General features: G+C 42.6%; 1 protein-coding gene across 3 annotated transcripts in view; it reads right to left on the bottom strand.

The window, feature by feature from the left end:
• Nucleotides 1-4,340: 4,340 nt before the first annotated feature.
• SHISAL1 (shisa like 1) overlaps nucleotides 4,341-22,337 on the bottom strand; it is a 66,192-nt gene continuing 48,195 nt past the window's right edge. For 2 of the 3 annotated variants that reach the window (XM_085048971.1, XM_085048970.1), the window contains exon 5: nucleotides 4,341-7,561. In XM_085048971.1, the coding sequence (XP_084905097.1) occupies nucleotide 7,561 (1 nt within the window). In that variant the 3' untranslated portion in view covers nucleotides 4,341-7,560. Of the gene's footprint in view, nucleotides 7,562-12,550; nucleotides 13,217-22,337 lie in introns of those variants that run through there. The other variant, XM_085048972.1, reaches the window with a different exon arrangement.

Below are 22,337 nucleotides of genomic sequence, written 5' to 3'. Positions count from 1 at the left end.
ACTAGGAGGGCCTGAAGAGAAGACAATATTCTGCAGGGTGAGTGTCCTAGGTTGCAATATAGATGTAGTTAAGTATTCTATTACCACCAGCTGTGGGCCATTAGCTGCTATCACCCACTCCGGATGACAGGCAATGGGCCATCCGTTAGCTGTTATCAGCTGCTAATGACCCACCCCGCATGACAGGCAATGGGCCATCAGGGACCCACCGTGTGACTCATGGACTTATCTCATCCCATTGTGAGATGCTCTGCCCAGGAGGGAGGAGCCAGGTGTTCCCACCTGGATATAACCTGGCCTTAGAACTGCCTGAGCTAGCCCTGTCTACTGGGTTTCCAGAGGACCAGAGCTACTACTGGATCTTCAGCTGGAGACTAGACCTTCACAGGATCACCGCTTCAACTGGACTACTTCAGTTGGACTGCTACTACCACCCTAACAGGGTGTTAGGTTGTATCTGACTTTGTCAGTGCTTTTCCTTGTATTATTTCACTTATTTTTAATTTCAATCTTGACTTGTGATCTCCCACTGGTTTGTTTTCAAACCAAGACAGTGAGCAATTTTCTTGGTGTCCTCTCTCTGACAGTCTGTGGCAAGAAACAGCCCAACCTTTTGCTTTATCCTCTCTTCTGCTAATGTCCTATGAACTCCAGGGGCGATGCTGACCTGCCAAGATCTGCCCCCAGATGTATCCCACCCAGCCTCTGGGATCTGTACCTCAGACACAAAGCACATGGAAACCCATGGGTAGCTCAGCTAAACCAAATGGCTTCAGGTACACCAGGACAGGTTTTTTGGATGAGAAACATGGTTAAAATGGCAAAGAAAATAAAAAAAAAGGTCCTGCAGCTGCTTTGGCAAAAGCTTCATGTTTTTGATGAGACCACACCCATGCCATCCAGTTTTAGATTTTCCTGTTAGTTCTGATGATTTCTGTGTGTCTTTCAGTGAGTAGCCATTTGCAGCACTCCTGTGGTGCAGACTGGGTAGACTGGAAGAGCAGAGCGTGGGTTTGAATCACAGATGCAAAGCACACACTTGAAAGTGTGTTAAAAACTGCTTCCTTCCCTTAGGCCATGCAGATGTCTCTGGCTCCCTGGAAAACAGAGGGAAATGCCTCATTGCCTGTGATGGAGTGAGGCAGAGGTGCCACGGTGGGGCTGGAAAACCTCACCTGCAACATGGGGAGCCATGGCAAAGGCAAGGGCAGTGCTCCAGGAACTGGGCCCTGGAGGAGAGCACAGCAAGGGACCCTGGGCCAAACCTTGGGAAGTAGCCCTGTTAAAATCTGCCCAGAGCAGCAGGTTGCAAGTTTTACATGGTTTTTTGGATGAGAAACGTGGTTCTGACAGAGTCTCTTCAGGAATAAGGCTTGGTCCAGAGCACGCCGGACCTCCAGTGTGGGCTGGTGTTAGTATTGCATTTGGGAGCCTCTAGTGACTGCAGAGGTTTGGGCTGCAGCAGGGAAGGGTGTTCTGCAGCTGGTGAGGAAGGACCACAGCCAAAATATTCTTTCCTCAAGTGTGGCGAAGAAGTGAAAGGGAGAACTGGACTTGCCCAAACTGTCCATTCCTGCCAGCAAGGAATGTGTGTCTCTGCAAAAGATTGCTGGAAGCTTTAGTGCCTATGTAGCCCTGTCATGGCTGAGGAGAAAGGAGATTTCCAAATTCCAGTGGTTCTCCCATGGCCTGATTTCCTGTTGTCTGAACACTCAAAACTGGGAGGAGGAGCTGAAAGAGTGTTCAAGTAGTCCAAGTATTCTTGCTTTACTTCTGCCCTGAATCAGTTCCACTTCTGGGCACTTTTTCTGAATGTTTGTAGTTCCCTTTCTGTTGGTGTAAGGTGAAGGACCTGAGGCAAAGGAGCAGGTCCCCAGCTAAAGGCAGCAGTCAGTGATGTGCTGACTGAACAGAAAAGCCTCCATGCACAGGCCAGGAGGGGCAGTGAGGCATGGCTGGGTGTCAGGGAGGGTGGGAGCACCTCCAGCAGTGTAAAAGCACTGCCTGCTATGCTTTGAGTGCTTGTTGTTTATGGGCAGTGCAGGGAAAAGATGGGAAAGGAGGAATGATGACTGCACAGCACAGACAACAGAAGTCACCTCCTGTGCCATGGAGCTCCAGCCTAGAAACTCCATAAAAATGCAACTGTAGCTTAAGCAGTGCCTTTTATTCATGTGCCATTTCTGGGGGTAGTATAACAAAATCTGCGAAACTCACAGTGTTGCATGATTGCTTTCCTTAGGGTTTGGGGCTTTTAAGGTTTTTTATTAGCGGGAGATGATTTCTTTAACAAACATCCATGCAGCTAGCAAAGAAAAGAGGGAAGGATTTTGAAATGTCTTTGAGCTCCTCTATCTGCATAATAATAGCAGATACAGAAGAGGGAGGCTGTGTCTCCTTGCTAGATAAATTCCCAACTGGCTTTTTCTGGTGGCTGCTGGGAGCACATCCATTCAGGGGAATAGGAGGTGGACTGTGGGGTTAAAATGATAATGGAGTTTATACAGCAAATCCCAGCTATCACTAACTCACTGGAGGTGGCATTTCCTACTGTGCTCCCACCTACCCCAGCAGCATTTCACAACATAAATTCTTCCAACAAAATCCAGGCGTGCTTGAGGAAGGTGGCTTTGCAGGGAAGAGTTGGATATTGCACAATAATAGTATCAATGATGCAATATACTTGATTCCCAGGCCAGCAAATACTGGAGAATAGAGGAGGTAGGTCCTATGCTGGGGAGTAAAAACCTCAAGGTCAAATGGAGCACAGCTTTTTGGATGTTTCAAAGGTTTCAACAGTTTTCAGTAGCCCTATATGAAAAAATGGCATTTTAAGCAGCAACTCTAAGGCAGTAGAAACAAACAAAACCCATTTAATTCACTAAAATGGCTTAAATTAAATCTGTGTAGCTGGCTAAGGGGAGAGTATTCTCAAATGTTACCTAGATCAAGCCTTTTTGGTTTGTGTGTTGTCAAAGCTAAGGATTTAAACCCAATTGTCACTGCTAATTCTCACTACAACAAAGCAGTAGCTATTCATACCTACTGCAGAGGTATGTTTTCCCCCATATGTTTCTCCATTTTCCAAAGTAAATTAAGTGTTGGGAATAGCTTGGGTGAGGGTGACAATGTTTTGTTTTCTTGGAAATAAATACCAAATCTTAGCTCTCTTTTCTCCCCTTGTCCTTCTGAATGTGTGAACAACCAGCAAATGAACGTGGTCTCTGCTTTCCAGTAAGAATAAACAATTCAGAGGAACTGGCTGTGATATTCCTGTTTGTTTTTGACTCAGTGATAATGCCTTGGTAACAGCAGCCTGTAAGTCACTATCAGCATTTAAACATCATCTATGGAAATTCCAGAGATATGTAATTTGCTCCTTGGTATATAAAAGCTATTCCTGCTGAGAGTAATGTGTTGAATATAATTCTTACTCAATTATGAGAAGCACACCATAAAAATGGTTGAAACTTGGTAAGGGAGCTGTAACATACCCAATCTGTCTATTTACTTCGTTTTGTATATTTAGCTGCTTTCAGTTGCAAGAGCAGTTTGAGAAGGGGAGTGGGTGGTGATTATTTGTAATTTTACATATTTATGTATTTTTAAAGCTGCTTTTTGTTCTCTTTATTTCTGCAATATGTTCCATATATTTCAGCACAGTGGGATGCAATTGTAGTCTCTTCCAGTTGTAAAACCCCTAAGAATTACTGAAGTGTTGCTTTAATGAAAATGATCCTTTTCCACTCTTCAGCTGATGTGCTTTCTTATAGAAGCTCCAGAAATGAGCTCTTGGCACATGAAGTGACATTCCAAAGGATTTCTCATCCTTCCTTTAAAACAGAGCAAGTTAAACTGTGTTTGCCTCAGCTGGGGAGGTGGACCTACCACAAGAGCCTTGTGGGGCAGAATACTTTATTTGTGGAAATCAAAATGTTGCTTTCTTTCTGCTCAGTTGCAGTCTGGCCTTCTCAGCTTGCCTGAAGTAGTGGAAATATTATGTTTATTTCTTAGCAGGCTCTGTTCAGTATCCCACACTTCCCTCTTAAATATCTGGTATTAGCAACTGCGGGAAACGTGATGCAGACTAAATGGAACCTTTATTGATTTATGCAGTGGCCTTAGTGGGGTTTTTTTTGTGGTGTGGTTTGGTTTCTTGGGGCCCCTTCCCCCCAGAAAAAATTTATTCTTTGGGTTAGATACACTCTCTTCATTCTACCCTTGTGCAGACCACGGAGCTCTGGCATCTGGGGATTTCCTGCAGATGGAAAGGAAGCCACGAATTTTGAAGCTACTGAAATCCTTGGAAGCTCAAATCTCTACAGCTATTCCAGACAGCCTTTGAAACATTAAAGCCAGTTTTATTACAGAGATTAGTTTACGTTACATTCATTTATTAAAACCTAAGGACATCTTTATAAAAACTACTGTATATAAAGACAAGAGCAGTGCAATAGCAGTGTAAAACACATTTTTGGTTTACTTGGCAATCACTTTAGAAAGACAACATGATTCATAATATGAAGTCAGAGAATGCTGCAAAAAATAGGACAGGATTAGACCAGAAACTAGATTAGCAAATCACTGGACACTGGCACGTATCGATTTCAAACATCGTGTTATGTAAACAGTATTCTTGTCAATGTATCAATAAAGAGAAATCACTGCAACCCTAGAATTTCTAGTTAGCTTAATTAGCCTAAAGTAGTCTGCTGACTATTAAAATAGACTATTGTACTGTATACATATTATCTTCTGAGTAATTTACTACTTTTGTAAAAGGAGGACTAGAAGAAATGCCTGTCTTACAGAAGAGAACTTTAGAGGCTGAGATGTTTCTTCCTGACGAGTAGTTGAGGTTTTGTTTTTGTTGCTTTACTTTTCATACACAGTCACAGGTGGTGGAATAGAACTGACTTTAAAAAATAATTTTGACATTACTTCACCACTTCTTCAAGTGGACAGTCCTCATACAGAAATTACAGCCGTAGTAAAACAATAAAAAACAGGTGTCTAAAATAGTTGCTACAATATGCTGAAGGATACATTAAGAGGCCAGATTATTGTCACTCTGGTTTTTGTAAAATTGCTAACCAGGCACAAAAGATGGTTAATTACAACACCGAGTCCTGCACAAGCTTTGTAACTTATCTTTTTATGTCCTACGCTATACACAGCAATTTGCTAAGAAGTTGGACACAGTTCTCAGTGAAATAGAGGAGAGGAAATTATTTGGACAAGGGAGGAGGCTTCTGGAGCAGGAAGGTCACTCAGAGCCACTGAGACAGAGAGATGCCATTGTCACAGAGGGTGTATAATTTATGCAATTTTGTAAATGTTAATTTTAGACCCCTCATTTTTCCAGCCATATCAGGATGGACGTAGAGGAAAATACAACTCTTTTAGTCCAGATTGTTTATTTTAGAGAAAGACTGTGTTTGAACCAGCCTCTTTCTGCAGAAATACAAGAAAAATTCATTGCAATTTATCTGGTTCACCATAATTTTGATCAAGGAAATGCAGGGGGAGGTCAGAGCACAGCTTCAGAGGTGGCTGAGATGTTCAGGTGACTGCTTGGGTACCCAGAGCTCTTCTCCAGTGTCCCAACAGCAAGGGACAAGGGCTGATAGAAATGGTGGGAGGGAAATACGTGGTGCACTATTTCCCTTTAATTTAAGGCCCAACTAGCATTAGTCCTATTCAGGATATTATATTCTACTAAAATAGAGAGACCATTGAGTGATTGTAACAACACAATTGATGAAAAATTGTTCACCAGCTACAATATGGATTTATCCATAAATTAATTGGTAGTCAAAATCAGAATGTCAGCCAGAGAGTATCTACCTTATATTAACTGGCTCTGTAAAGAGAATAAAAGAAAACAAACAAAAAGCACATCCATTACAAGGTATACATGTACTAGAAGTAAAGCATAAAACTGCTCATTAATAACGCACAATTCCCAGAGGGAAAAAAACCCTTACAAAATACAGTAAGTCACACAAACCAGTATCTAATACAAATTCCTTTATGAACATAAGCTTTTTCCAAAGCTCTCTGTGGCAGTCATCACCTCACAATGAAAGTAGGTGCTGGGAGAAGGTAAAAGGACCAAGCAGTCACTGCAGAGCACCAAGGTAAGACTGGTTACTGTGGATACTTTTTTGGGTGTCTGCAGGGATTATGGATCTTGGAGCCAATAAGGAAGGGTGGAGAATTCATTTATTCCTGCACAGTTTTAGTCATTTACCATCCTGAACTCCAGTAGCCGTGAATTAAATCACTGAGAAGAGTATCCCTTTGATTTCAAGAGAAGACTGAAATTCATTCAGCCAAAGAAATACAAAAGGAACATTTGATTACTCATTAATGAGGTGTCCCTCATGTTGTGGTTACATGGTAAAATGTATGGTTATTTTAAAGTTACTCAGATTTGCAGGACAAAATATTAGACATGAAGGATTAAACTGGCATTATCATGGCTTTGTGTTATGATTTCCAGGTGAACTCCTCTGTTTGGCTGCTATCGCCAGGTTCTCCATGTATATATCTTAAATAACTGAATTTCACAGGATTTCCTCATGTAATTGATACTGTATAATTTTAAAATAACCCTGTCACATAGTAAATTACGCCAACCAAGTGCTCCACGTACATCTGTGGCAGAGCCATTGCCTTTCTGTTTTATAGGCAGATTCTGAGATTCGTGTGGGGTAAACTCTGAAGCCAGTCAGTGGCTGAGGAAATTGGACTATTGCCTTGTGAAGTACAGGGACAATGGTATTATTGCTTTTGATATATACAGTTTGTCGATTTTTTACTGTTTCTCTTTTAGCTTCAAGGATTATGGGAGTGCAATAGTGTTACATCCTAATAAAGTTGCTCTCTTCAAAAGGGTGTGTGAACCTGAATTTAAGACGTGCTCAGATGTTTGATGTCTTAGAATCACTGCCAGTGATCAAAAAAGGTGCATTAGGGTTGAAGGGATTGCTACCCTGCAGCTGACTCAGTGAAAGGGCTCTGCTTACCTTGCAATGCATAGGACAATGTGGTTAACAGTGAGGTGGACTGCCAGCATCTACCCTATTGTGACCAAACGTTCACCAGAGAACTTTGGAAAAACTCACATTCAGGATTCTGACACTTAGATTAGGCTCAAATGGCAATTGATGGATGGGGAGGCAAAGAAAAGTTATCTACCAAAGGTTTGTCTTGTGGTTGTTTTCCACCTTTGGGTGGATTTGCCAGAGCAACTTAATTTTCTTCCTACTGAGCATTTTCTCAAATATGATGCTTTCTTTCAGAGATAATATGGTCAGTCTAGAATTAAAATATTGCTTACAGACTACTTTCTCCTGGAGACTCTTTCTGTATCATTTGCCTGTAGAAGTTGTTTGAATGGTGTCTGTCTTCAGGTGACTTGCTCAATCTCCCTCTTGTAGTCTTTCCTGCTTATCCATAATTTTTTCAGCTCTTGTCATTTAGTTGATTTTCTTGAAAGCTGCTCCTTGAAGTCTGGTCTTACCTCTCCCATCTTTAGGCACATCAATATATTTTTCTGGAAGACATAAAGCACAAATGTTTCCATAATGCTTCATGAGCACCCAACAATTATTTCCTGTAAAGAAAAACTTGTAGCATGCTCAGATGTGGAGGCAAGGAAGGGGAAGGAAAAGCATGAAGAAGAAAGAGGAGGTGCTAAGAGGCTTCCATCTTCCCTCCTTGGTCCTATCTGAGGATTTAATCCTTCACCCAAAACTCAGTCACATGAAACCTGTAAGGATTTGACAGCTAATTCCTTTCTAATAATCAAATAGCCTAGACAGCCTCATTCATGTTAGAAATACAAAGAAAAAGTTACGTTGTTTTGTTTTGTCACTGTCCTTTTTTGATATTGGTAGAAATGCGTATTAACATAACATGCAAGCCTGCCTCTTGGGAGGTCTGCACAGAAATGAAGTTTAAGGTGAGTTGTTCACATCCAGAAGAGAGTCCTGGGAGATGTAGCTATAACTAATTAAAAAAAATAGCTGGGGAAAGAGAAACTGAAGAGTATGAGAACATATCATGGCTTGCAGGCACCTCTGTCCTTCACAGCACCTTCAGCTGTTTCTTTTCACTCTTCTGTAGATTGCCACATGTGCTTTACATCCTACTAAATGCTTTACTAATCTGCTACCTGCATAATTTAAATCACTAGATTGTCTGACATGATGCAGGTTCTTTTAGTTTTCTATTTGCTTTTAAGCAAATGTTTAGAGATGAAGCAGATAGAGCAGGCATTTGGGTGTTCCAGGACAAAATGCAGTTTTAAACACATTGTAGCTATCAGCCAGTTATTCTTTTCCGCTACCTGAGTGTCCCAAAGCTGCTTCAGGTCCTTCTTCAGGCTAATGCAAAATCAAGAGCATCACCAAGAAGGTGTAAAGTGAGAGTTCCTGGATCCAAAGACCCTAACAAAGTTTGTGAATATTTGTCTGCAGCACAGAAGCTAAAATATCACTCCTGTGAGCAGCCTGGATTTCCTGCCAATTCCTCTCATCTGTCTAAAGTTTTGGGAGAATGAGTGGGAGGATGTGAACAGCAGAGCCAGCAACACACAGACCCCACTCAGCTCTGAAAACCTCTCACAGCAAGTAGGAAGTGTTCACCCTGCATTTTCCAAGCTGGCTGAGGCTGGTGCCAAATCCACAGCTTCTCCCTGAAACCAAACCCTGACAGGACAGCTGCTAGGCTAAAAGGGCCTCTTTCCCCTACCAACAGGGAAACAGGGTGTGTGATTGATTCATTGATTGATTGACTGATGGCTGGACAAGTAAGGTTAAGGGGTACTGCTTCAGATCATTCTGCAATAGCAGGATCCTATTAAAAATACTTGCATTTTCCTAAGAAAGATGAATGCTAATTTCCATGTGCAAGTGTTACATTCCAGTCTCCCAACACAGCATGCCTGGCAACAGAAACCCTGTATTTGTCACTCCTGGTCACTTCTACAGAATTATAATGCATTTAGAGCTGAAGCCTATCCTCTGGAAGTGGCTCAGGGTGCTCCTATTCCCTAGCAGAGGTTATTGTCACTGGACAGCACCCCTGGCTGCCACTGCTGCTCCTCATGCTCGTTGAACAGCACCCAGTTGAGCCACATCAACAGGGGAGACTTTAGATCTGATATTGGGAAGAAAATCTTCCCTGTGAGAGTTCTGAGGCCCTGTCACAGGGTGCCCAGAGGAGCTGTGGCTGCCCTTGGATCCCTGGCAGTGTCCCAGGCCAGGCTGGATGTGGCTCTGAGCAGCCTGGGATAGTGGAAGGTGTCCCTGTCCGTGGCAGGGGTGCCACCGGATGAGCTTTAAGGTCCCTTCCAACCCAAACCATTCTGTGATTCTATGATTTGCATTGCCTGACAAGAAAGCTGATAGCTAGAAGACTTGCCTACTCTTTGACAGCACTAACTGCTTGGTGGCTTAGTTCTGCTGGAATGAAATGCCATTCATTAGTAATAAAGGAAGGATTCAGAGTCTCTGGAGGCAAGTTTTTTCCGAGATTTCTGCCATTTTTCTGACAAACGAGGTAAACAGTTGCCACATTCACCATTACAAGGCCTCTGGTTAAGTTAGTGTTGACATAAAAGCACCATGGATCACCACAGTCCCTTCAGGCCTCAGATACACCCTGGACTTACACAAGCTGTGGCTCTAAGTTCACAGGAAAGCAAACAGTCTCTGCAACTGTTCAGGTTTTGCTCTGGCACTGATCTGAGACCTGCTGTGATCTGCACCCCATGAGGTTCTGCTGCAATGCCTTTGAATCTGGTCAGTGGGAGAAGGAAAAAAGCTCTCTCTCTCTCTCTCTGTTCACAGGAAGAGATGGGATACCAGGGTAACAAACATCTTTCTGCAAAAAGAAGCCTGAATGGCTTTCCTTACAGGAAATAGGAGTGTGCCCTCCTTCCCCAGAAATGGAAGGACAAGGCAGGACAAAGTACAATGCACTAGGCTTCCAAAAATCCTCACCAGACCGAAAGGAAGGATATGAGAAATTAATTGCAGGACAAGCACTAAGTGAAAAGCCATTCAGTTGTCTAAATATATTTCAAACCAGAAAGAAATAGAATATAATCTAATCCGTCTGCCTGTGGAGTCTGCCAAAGAGCAGGGAAATAATTTTCATAGCCTGGCATCTGTAGACTCCTCTGGCTATATTATACAGAGCATATAATGTTATATCCAGCATGTATACTGAAAGGTTGCTCAGGTTACCAAGTCTAAGTTAAGAAATTCCTCAATGAACGCTGCTGATTCAATCACAATTTGGCCATCTTGTTTGCGTGAAAGAAAGTGGAAAATCTCAGAGTTTTACATGGGGCTCCTCATCTTTCTTAATTCGGGAGAACACTGAAATAGCTGAATGATTCAGGTTTTTCCAACGCTGAGAAAACACCAACAACAATTTGCTTCAGATTGTCTCAGCACCAAAGAGATTGAATGTTTAGGTTTCTCTGAATTGACAAGGAACACTTCAGCATTAAGCAGTGGCCCTGGGTGTTGCCATGTTGCCATGAAGGAGCACTGGATTTGCCCCTATTTTTATCCCCACGCTGAATCACCTCACATTTAATAGCTCACAGATGCACCTCTGGTCAAGCTGTGAAATGCATCCTGTCACCTGCATGAGGTTCTGATGCGAGGAAGACCTTAAATGGTGGCAAATCAATTTTGTCACAGCCACTGTGTAAAATGACTGCCATCACTGATAGCCATCGCCAAAGTTTCTAAATAATAATAGCTGGCTCAGGGCTGACAGACATCTGGTACTTAAGAGTTTAAACAGAAGTCAGGCACTGGGAATTTTCAACTTGAAAAACAGACTGAAACTTCGACTCAAGTGCTGTTTCTACCACAGCTGACAATTCTGCAAAAATTGAGAGAAATGTCAAAATATGTTTGAAAGCGAGTACCTCAGGATGGTGTTAAGGTTTAAACAGAATAAATGTGCAATGCATGCCTGATCCACCAGAGTTAAACAATCCCTTCCCTGCAGACCTAGGAAAAGAGGATGGAAATAGCTGGGAAGTGTTACAAACAAGAGGCTTCTTCCCTGGTTGGTGTGCTCTTGGTGGCTGGGGGAAGCACATCAATGGGGTCAGCTGAGAGAATCCCTTTACTAAGGAGCCAGAAATGTCTGGGATGCTTCTGCCTATCAGTTGTTACAAATCACCACGGGGATTCCTAACTGGTCTGTAAGCTCCAGGGAGGCACAGGACAGGTGGGCTTGTTAAATCTTGATCACACTCCGTGGGGACATTTTGGAAGGGTTCCTGTCTCAGTGCATGCATCAACTGTGTTCAGATGGCAGCCTGTTACTTACCTAGTGCAGGTGGGAATGGCAGCGTGAAAGGTTATTGTGTACTGGATGAGGCACAGATGGAGAACTGCGAACTACAGCTTGTGCGAGTCACGATGTGGGGAGGGGCTCCCGAGTGCTCAGGTGATAGAGCAGCTCCTTGTCAGTCCAAGGGAAGGCTCTCAGCAGGATTCCTCTGCCCTGCTTCTCCTTTGGAGGATATGAACCACCCTTTTGCTATCAGAGCTTGTGAACTGCTGTCCTTATTTAACAGGACCAAGCCATTAGAACAGTTACAGCAGTGAGCACAAGAACGTGCATTTAGCTGGTGTCTTCTGAAAAGGCAAGGTGTACTTAGAAGCTTTCTGCAACGTGCCCTGAGCAGTCCTGGGATGTGCTGTGTACCTCAACATCCAGGAGGCTGTCAGGAGAAAGCTTCTGCTGGGGTGGCTGAAAGATTACACCATGCTCACAGCAGTCCTACTATGCAACAGCAAGCCTGCTTTGCATAGCTGCAGCTGGGAAAGCCACGGTCATGTGAGAAATGCTGACTGCTCACACTGCTGCTTTGCAGGTGGGAAAATACCATTTGGATTATTTAAATTTCCTTTGCATTGTGCTTAGAGCTGTGTATTTTTTCTGGCTGCACATCAGCACGATGGCTGCGAGGTCACACACGAGGTGTGAATGTCACCTGTCAGGCTGCTCTCCATCCCGCCTGGGAAATGCAGGTGGGGAACAGGCATGTGCTTAATTCCACTGCTTCTTCCCAGCAGAATCGCTTGTCTGTGTAATGGAAGCTAATTATCACCCAGGGGCATCATGTGTCAAAAAGGTGATTGCTGTCAGCTCTCTCAGACACTGCAGCACTGTAGAATGTGTTCAGGAGTGGAAATGGCTGTTTACAATGGAGAACTAGCAAGGATGCCTAGGAAAAATCAAGTGCACAAAGTGTGAAGCCAATTTTAAAGACGTTTCCATTTGAATAGATTGTAATGAGTGCTGATAAATCTGCTTTTTAAATTGCTCACTACATTTCTTAAGAATCTTCCCTCTTACAGACCAGTTTAAGCTTGTGTAACTCCCATAAGAGCCCGGAGGATATAATCCAAACTGCACATCACATCACATCTCATCACTTCTGAGAGCTGCTCCCTGGCTTTAAAGGGACTTTGGGAAGATCTTGAGCTCCAAAGGGACAGGCTGGCTTGGGCAGAGGGAGTTGCTGGGTCAGGGGAGGTGCAGGGCTACTGTCCACACTACTGGGACATACAGGAACTTGAAAGATTTAAACTCCACTGCTGCTTATTTTCCAGATAAACCTAAACCCAACACTAAGACCTTCTGATTAACAACAGCTGTGTCCCCACTGGTGTGCAGTGCCCTATGAGACTGGGTCGCTCACACCAGTGGAGGGGTTTTGTTTGCCTCTTTAAATGACTTTCAAATTCGGTTCTGTGACTTTGTTAATATTGAGTTCAGAGATGGTTTTCAGAGGAACACTTTGTCTATAGCATGTGTTTGGGCTTCACACTGGTAGGTCCACTGGTTTCCTGTAGAGTCTCTGGAATATCTATAACTTCACAAATTAAATACATCTTTTGTCCCATCAGCTGGGGTGGGAGGGAGAGGAATGAAACCACACAGGATACAATTTTCTCTTTTTTTAACTGATGGCCATATTTTTACAATACTCACTTGCAAAGAGCAGTGATGTGAGACCAGTTGGGTTGCTAACATAAATAAATATTACCTTCTGTAAATAATGGTTTCTGAAGTAATCCTATGCTCCTGAAAATCAAGTCTTTTCCAGTTAGTAGCTATGTTTTTCATTTGGTACTTCCTGAATTGGTTGACAATCCTGAATGCTGTTCTGGAAAGGAAAAACATCCAGGAGAATTTCTGAGGGTTTTTTTTTTCCTTTTTCTTAATGGAAATATGAAACATTCAAAGTTTGATTTTCAAGTTTTGAATGGAGGAGAAGATGAAGGTTTGAGGACATAAACGGAAAGGTGATCACTGAAAAGCTGTGGTTTTCCTCACTAAAGAGTTGCAATCTGACTTTTCATGATCTGAAATGTTTTCTGCCTCCTCTTAAGGTTATTGCAGAAAAATACTCAAAACACCCTGGGCCTCCCAAAGTGTCTTAAAAGAGTGGATGGCCAATTGCAGGTAAACTGAAAATTAGTTGGACTTATTAATTCTCCAGATATTTATGAAACCCTTGTGTCACCACCAGGCTGCCTGAATCAGATGTGCCGCTTGAGGCTGAAATTCATCTGGCTGATTGTTGATGAATTTTCCTGTTCATGTGTGGCAGCCATTAAACAGCTGATATACCTGAACCGAAATTTCTTTGATTCACAAAACCCCCAATGCTGGTTTTGCTATGTAAACAGTTTGAGCTGCCTTCAATTTTTTTCAACACCCCAAGGCATCATAGTTCCAAGCTGAATGTGGGTATCATGTAAGGAACTCTAGACTTATTATTCCACTTGAGACTGTGCTCATTTTCACATTTTTCACATAACTGGAGTGACCAAAGAGCTTTAACTGCACTCCTGCCATAGAGGAAGATACTTAAAAACAGAAGATAAGAGGAACTATTGATAGAGGCAAGAGAGTATTTTTTTGTCTGCTTTTTTAAGGTACAAGCGTGTTGCTTTGGGAAGGAGATTTATTGCTCTGTGTAGTGCAATTTAATGGCATAGATAAAAATTATAAAAATGTGCAAAACTAGTACAGATTTCTCTTAACAGCATCTTCAGTCTCATACTGCCACATGCAAATATACAATTTTCTATGTAAATAGATCCAACTCTGTTTTACAACCCAGTACCACTAAGTGGAAGGGTTTCTGCAGTCTCCATGTTCTGGTGAGAAACCTTCTCCCCTCATGTTTATTCAAAACCAGATTTGATTAACACACACAGACCTATAACATCCTAAAACATTTTGATGGAAAACCCAAGGCCTGCAGGTATTTCCTCAAACACAGCTACCTCTGGAAAGAGAAGCAGCTTCTTATCTCCATGTGGAGCCCTAGATTTTTTTCTCCCTGTGTCACCAAGTCCCATTGGCTCGGTGGCAGGAAAGGTGAATCCCTGGGGCTCAGGACATGCCAAGGGATGCTGTATGTTCCTGTGGGTGGGGGAATGGATGGGCACTCTCTGGAACAGGGCTTGATATTCAACTTGTTCTTGGCACTGCTGTAAAAGCATTTTAAAAAATCTGTGAACTTGAATATTTCTGCATCAGTAGTAAGGACTGAACTATCTCTGGTTTCAGCTCATCCCAATTTCCCAAAAGCTGATGTCACCAGCTTTCAAAATCAGTTCCTAGAGAGTGGCTCTGACATCCCTCAGGTACTGAAATATTCTCCATGTTTGCTGAGCTCTGTTACAGCAGTGCCAAGCCACATCTTAGATCCAGGAGAGCACAGTGCAAAGTACAAGAGGCTTTACAAGAGCGTGTCTTTCCATGTTAAAATTCAGGTACATGATGGGAGAAAGAGGCCTCCTTTCCTGCTGACTGACCATTTGGATTTAGCAGATCTTCTAGAAACTGAAAGAGAAGTTTAAAAAAAAACACAAACAGTAAAACTTGCCATGTGAGTTATGATGCAGCTTATTAGGACACTACCCTTCCCTGCTTACACAGTCTCCACATGCACTGAAAATACTGATAGGAGTATTTTAAGAAACCACAAATACCAAAACCTTGGTTTAACAGTATGGTCTGGGTCAGAAAGAAGAGCACTTATAGAGTAATCTAGTAACTTCTAATATTTTAAATCTTGTAGTATTTTAAATCAATTTATTTATAAATGAAGGACATAATTTAAAAGGCTGTCTATGCAAGCTGTTCTCAGTCTTGCTCAGAGTATCTTCACTTATGGGGATGGTCAGTTCTAAGTGTTGTAACAGGTCTTTGCAGGTTACAGCTGAGGTTAAATGCAGCTCATTTATACAGGACAATGTTGTTTGTACCTTGGCATTAATTGAACTGTACAGAAAAGGTAGTGAGTGAAGGAGAAGTGTGGCCAGATGTAAGGAATGCATGTGTTTGTTTATATATGTATTTATCTGGCCCACAGTTTCTGTGTATAATCTCAGACATTTTATATACATGTGTGGCTTAGTTTCTTTGTAAAGCTCAAAAATAATCTAGTGAGCTAAACAACAGCTCAGGTCAGCCTACATCAGGTGATTATCCTGCTCTTTTTGCCCCAACACTGTCTGCCATCGTGCCATCAGCAAAATTCAATCTACTGAAATTGCTGCCCAGCATGTCCTGATGTCCAACAGAGGCTAAAACCCAACCCCTTTGGTGGAAATTGAACTGCTGAAACATGCTGCAAGGGGAAAAGGGGTCAGCCAAGCATCAGGTTGGAACGTGCTGGTAGCATTTGCAGAGCTTCGAGGTGCTGACTTCTTTCGAGGCTCACAGAAGCCAATAAAACTAAAAGCCCCTGAGATTTCACAAGGCTTGTGTTAGAAGCAAGACCAGAGTTTCTCCTGGATTTGGTTTGAAAGAGGGCAGCAGTGTTGGTTTCCAAAGCAGATCAAATGAATGCATTATTGAGCTGGATCCCAGCTGGATCACTGAGCAATAGCCCAGGCTCTAGTTGCCCTGCAGGAGGGTGGGTGCTGCAGGGCAGGGGAGGAGGAAGGTGCCCAGTTCCAGGGAGTCCCTCTGCCTGCTGGAACTGCTCCTCAGGCCCCACGCAGCCTCTGCACTTCATTTCACTGAAATCACAACCCCTTTCTTCCTTCCATTTCCGATTTTCTCTCCTGAGTATGGACAATCTTCTGAGACAAGATGTATGTGCTGCTTCCCTTCGCCTTGCCTCGCCAGAGGCTCCAATTGCTCCAGCTGCACAACCATCTATTTAGGAGTCAGGAATCAGTTCCAGCACTTGAATTTTGAGCACCAAACCCATGGTTTAGCCCAGAGTTGCGTATTTACTCCAAGTTGAACTAGCTTTTTTATTTACCTCTGCAAAATACAGGAAATTCTGTCATTTCTGGAAATAAAATGTGTATTAATGACATGTGAGAAAAAGCATTTTACACACAATTCCTTTTACCAAAGAGCTTTATTTTCTGCTCTCACTTTTCAGTATTCTAGTCTTTTCAGACAGAGCTCAAGAGAAAATATGTAGCAATTACTGTGTTGAGAGCTTTCATTGTAGGATGAAACCAGTCATGTTTCCTGCAACTGTTCCTTCTGTGTATGTTTTTCTTTTCACACTGAATTTACGTGGCTGTTCTGGCAGTAGGAAATTTTAAACTACTTCTTTTGAAATAAGTTTCTGAAGAGACTTCAAAAAAACAACACAGGACTGCTTTTTAACATTTACCAAAATATCAGCAGCTAAAATAAATAGGAGTAAAGCCTTTGAATTTTAATCTGGTTTTTGTCTGTCTTCCTGTTGTAGATCCAGTGTACGTTTCCTTGCACACAATCATCCAAGCAATAAATATTTTTTAACTTTGCTTCTTTGCCATCAGAAGCAGAGGGGTAACATCCAAAACATCACCATTGGTTACAGCACTACATGGAAGCAATGTTAGAAAGATGATTTTATGCAGAAATGTTTCTTCCCTCTTTCCTCCCTGCCTTTCCCATGTAAAAAGCAATAGGAGAAATTGAGGTGTTTCGTGATGTGGAAAGAGAAGAGGCCAAGGAGCTGGGCAATTTCAGCAGAGTGCAAAAAGCAAGAACATGATTTCTCTTCTGTGGTTATCTGAGCTGTATGGCTGGTTTTTCACAGAAACATGTTTTGACGCCAGCGGTGGAATGGTGACTGGTTTATTATTTTTAAATTGTCTCACAGCTGCATCTAGCTATGGGTCTGCTGGGGTATCAAATGTCCTCTGGCTGCAACAGGAACTTTGTGCATGGCTCAGTGGCAGTGTATGACCCCTGCTGAGTAGCATTTCCTGAGTCACAGAGAAAGGAAAACAGTGCTTGGTTGGTGTCACTGCACTGAGGAATTCCACTTGGTATGGCATGGTTTGAATGATGATTTATGAAGCATGGAAATTTTTCGGTTTGATCCATTACGACTGCCAGCTGGTGGGTCATTCTCCTTTTGTTCTATGTTACTTTTCATTATTTGCTTTTTTTTTTTTTTTTGCATCTGTGTGCACATTTCATATGGTGGATCTATTCTGTGCTCATTTTCTCATGACAGAAATTGGAGCTTCTTAGAGTCGCCCAGTGATAACTGCAGCTATCAGGTGTGCAGTTAACATCAGATGACAGGTAGAAAGGCTATAATAATTCAGGATGATTAATTCAACAAAAGCTACTACACTGTAACAGACCCCACTGCTGGATGCTCTTGTGTCCACTATAACCTCACAGCACTTCCACACACCAAGCTGGCAGCCTGTCACACACCAAAATAACCTTCAGTGCTGCTATCCCCAGTGGCTCTCTGTGCCCACAGAACCTGAGGGGTGAGGGCTGGGCAGGTGGTGCTGAGATGAGGCTTTGCCCAGAGATTCCCATTCTTTGGAGTGATTATGCAATCACTGCACAGTCCCACTGCCATCAGCAGCTATTATGCAGCAGCTGCACCATCAGGCATTTATTGGAAGAGGTGGGGAGGAAGGAGGCCACATATTTGTCCCCTGCAGTCCTGAATGGCAGAGGATGACACAACGGGAGGCAAGCATTGTGTGAGTTTGGCTGTGCAGCTGTTGGTTTGTGTTTTTCTGACTGCTCAGTGAGCATGACGGGCTTGTGATGCTAGAAAAATGTGATGATTCTTGGGTCACACCAAGCCCTGCAGCTCCAGGCTGGGCTGGAAAGCTGGGAAAGGCCCTGGGGGTGCTGGGGACAGTGGCTGGACTGAGCCCAGGTGTGCCCAGCTGGACAAGAGGCCAGTGGCACCTGGGCTGTCCCAGCCATGGGGTGGCAGCAGGGCAGGGCAGGGACTGTCCCCTGTGCTGGCACTGCTGAGGCCACACCTCGAGTGCTGTGTCCAGTTCTGGAACCTCAGGACAGACATGAGGGGCTGGAGGGTGTCCAGGGAAGGGAACAGAGCTGGGAAGGGTCTGGAGAGCCAGGAGGGGCTGAGGGAGCTGGGAAAGGAGCTCAGCCTGGAGCAAAGGAGGCTCAGGGGGACCTTAATACTCTTTACTATCTGGAAGAAGACTGAGAACAGGTGGGGGACAGTTTCTTCTCCAAGGTAACATGCAGTAGGGTAAAAGAAACAGCTTCAAGTGGCACCAGGGGAGGTTTAGATTCGGTATTAGGAGAATTTTCTTTACTATAAGGGCTGTCAAGCATTGGCAAAGGCTGCCCAGGGCAGTGGTGAAGTCCCCATCCCTGGGCAGATTCCAAAGCCATGTGGATGTGACACTTGGGGACATGGGTTTGGCAGTGCTGGTGGAATGGTTGGACTCAGTGACCTTACGGGTCTTTTCCAGCCTAATGATTCTATGAAACTGATGTTGGTGTGATCCTTCTGGGACTGCAGCCTCACCCATTCCCCAGATCAATCTGATTTTTAGAAAGCCATTCTGTTAGGGTCTTCAGTTTGGCCAGCTGTGCAGGCCTGGCTTCTCATTCTTCCCACTGTTGCTTACATCCCACAAGCTCCCTTGCCAATTTTAAAATCACAAGTAATGGGTGCTCTGCTGCATCTCAAGACATTTCCTTGATCAACTGCCAACTTTAAAAGAAATGCACATTTGGAGGGGATGAATCCCACTGGCAAATTTTAGCTGGATAAATAACTTCTATAAACTCATCTTCCAGCATAATGTCAAAAAAAATTAATCAAGCCAAGCTTCCAAGCAATTTCATCCATCTTAAGAAAGGTGGCATGAAAAACCCCCTGGAAATGCCTCTTTCAATGTGTTGGTGAGGATAACTAGTAGATACAGGAGTTTTAGATGGCTAAATTGACTGATTTTAATCCTGCTCTTTATCATCAGTAAAGATTTGTATAATTAGATCTTCCAGGTATTGGATATTTTTCTGTCTTTGTTTGTTACAGTCCTCTACTATCTGAAATCTCCTTGCCATGATGAATTTACCAATTGAGTTCAAATTGCCTTTTAATATTCTTTTAGCCTTGAGCTTCTTAAACCTCTTAGTTAGACAAACTTTCCAGAAGTCAGATAAGCTCTTCAGCTCCTCCTGAATGCTTTTCCATCTGTCATTATGATTTTTCCTGCTACAGTCCCTAGGGAAGGTGGTGTTTAGTATTTTTTTTTAAACATTCCAGACCATGTTTGCACTTATTTAACTAGAATAAAGGGAAAAAATAAAACTGAGGTAGCTACTTCCCTCACAGGTAGAAGTTATTAGTGTAACAAACACTGAAAGATTAGGATTCAGAATGGGAAGATGTTGATTATTAATCACTTTCCTAATGCTCAACCAGGTTTTTTTCCCCTATTATTTCACTCGTCTCCAACTCCTTCAAAACCTGTCCCTTGCAGCCCAGTATGGTTGTTGGGCTGCTTCAGGTATGTTTACTTCTGCTTCATGTATTGCCAAGGAGAACACAGGAAGAGTCAGCCTGAGGCTGAGCCAAACTTTTCTTCAATAACGTCTCAATTAGGGAATATTTTTAACACACCCACAAAAATGCATCCCCATTTTTTGTCTTCTTTTTAGTTGTTTATGAAAACACTGGGGCTCTTTTTAATTGTGATGCCTATTTTTGTTATGGTCTGAGAAGTTTCAGTGAATCTTTTAAAAAAACAAAATGGAGTCGACTCTCAGCCCTTCATGTAATTTTCTTTAAAATGTCTTAAAATGCAAATTAAGCAGGTGTTCTGGTTGCTGTTCACTTCAGCAGCATAAGAGAAGTTTGGGAGGTTTTTGGTGAGTGAAAGGCTGATCTCTGGCTGCCTTCCAGTCACAATTCCTTCAGACCATTTTTGGTGAAGCTGTGCTGGAGATGAGCAGGTAACAGGTGCTCCCTGTGACTCACTGCTTTCCAAAGGCTGTGAATGCAACAGAAAATGACTCTGCCTCCCTTCTCTGCGTGACTGATTAAAATCTGTATCGCTAATCAATGCAGAATATAGCTAATGAGTGTTTAATTAATTTACTGTGATTTCTGATGAAGTTCCTTTCCCACGTGCCAGCCGTGATTTCCAGCAGGCAGGAGGCAGCCTGGGTGGTGTGTGCCCAGCAGAATTCAGCTCAGAGGGATGCTCAGCTCCTTAATACACGCAATTCCTGCAAGCAGGAGGACTCCTTTGTGCATAAACTCCTCCCTGATGTACCAGAGCAAAAGCCCTTAGGGCAGAAAGATGGTAGGTGGACCTTGTTCCAGCTTTGAGCCCAACATTTTTCTGCTGTGAGCCACTGTGCAAACACCTTTCCATCCTGTGTCTGTCCATAGTTCTGTCTCCCCAGTCCTTCCACCTCTGAGTTTCTGTGGAAACTAAGTCCATGTTACCTCTACATAGAAACACCAGGAAAAAGAGAACCTACTGGGAAGTGAAGTGAGGTAGCTTATTTCCACACAGAACCACTTTTTATACATCTTTTTTGCCCTCCTGCATATTCTGATGGGTGCCAAGTTTCAACCAATTATTCCTCTGCTGCTGCTCTGTGGAGGCTACATACTGTTGTGCTGTTTAAATTCATTTCTCCATTGTCTGAAGCAATGTGTTCCACTTGTTCTGTTTTGGGATCATGTTATCACCAGATGTGGGACTAATTAGCAGCATTTCTAATTGTGTTCCAGTGACATGTCACATTCCTGCCATTTCATGTCTTAAGCTGGTTTTACCTCTTCAGCATTGCACATTTCCAAGGAACTTTTAATGTGGATTTCAAACTCTTTTCAGAGGCATAGTTTTTCTTCCTGCAATGAACTGTAGATATCTGTATGGATGTATTTATGACAGTGTTGATCATGTAACTTCCCCAAAACCTTTTAAGTTCCTGAAAATTGTCTGCTGATTGACATCAGCCTTCTCTCGTGTCTTGATGAAGAGTAAAATGACTCAGATTTCAATGCTTCTTGATTTATTTTGCTTTTGAGACCTAAACTGCCATATATCTGATATCTTGCTAATAATGAAAAACTGTGTTCAATTTCTGGCCTTTCCTTGAACTGTTCAGTGACACATCATTATAAAACCAAGGTCATACAGACATGTTTTATCACTTTTCTGATGAAATTACTACTGTGGTTGTTTTCATCATGATCTAATCAGGGGACAAGGACAATAAAAGTAAGGATGTGGTAGATTCTTGACCTCAGCTCTCACTGAAAATAATTGTCTGCCATTGTTACCATTTATGGTCCTGCCTTCAGCATTATCTCACAAGTTTCTGATGATTTCATTAAATGTCTGGTATTCCACAATATGCCACCATTTCACAGAAATTTTAGCTTACTAAAAAGATCTTCTGCTACCCCATAAAAGGATTATTTATTACATATGGCTTTTTGTTTAATAATAACTCTGAAAATAATAAATAGGTCTGCACAGGATCTTCAGCTCTATTACCTGCTTCCTCCTCCTTGAGTTAGGGAGTTACTTGTTTTTTTGGCATCCAAAATATACATTGGGAGCTCATTTTCCAAGGTGAAAGCAATGGCATCTTACTTCAGAGACTCTTATCTTGATTTTTCTTCTTCCTTCTCACGTCTGTTAAAAGCACCAAGTGTATATAGACAGTTGTTGTGGGGGTACTCTGAGTAGTCCTCTGGGACATAAACTACTAAAGATGGGCAATATTCTGTCTATTTTTTTATTTTATTTTTGAAAAGCGCTTTCTTTCAGTTCAGAACAATGAATTAAACTAAATCTCCTACTTAGAAATGCTGTTCCCACTCTGCATAAATGCAGCAAGGCTTGTCTGTTTAGATCATTAACTCCAGCTCCTTAACACCTCCCCTTTTATTTTTTCTACCACTGGAAATATCTTTGGCTGATGCTTAAGTTTCTCTGTCATACTTCAGAAGCCAAGTGAGGGGCTTATTTTATTTTTCCATGCATATTTAA

The sequence above is a fragment of the Lichenostomus cassidix genome, chromosome 1Aa (assembly GCF_008360975.1).
Source record: "Lichenostomus cassidix isolate B80296 chromosome 1Aa, HeHo_3.0, whole genome shotgun sequence".
Taxonomy (NCBI): Eukaryota; Metazoa; Chordata; class Aves; order Passeriformes; family Meliphagidae; genus Lichenostomus; species Lichenostomus cassidix.
Note: the sequence above shows the minus strand (reverse complement) of the source record. Positions and strands in the feature narration are given on the sequence as shown.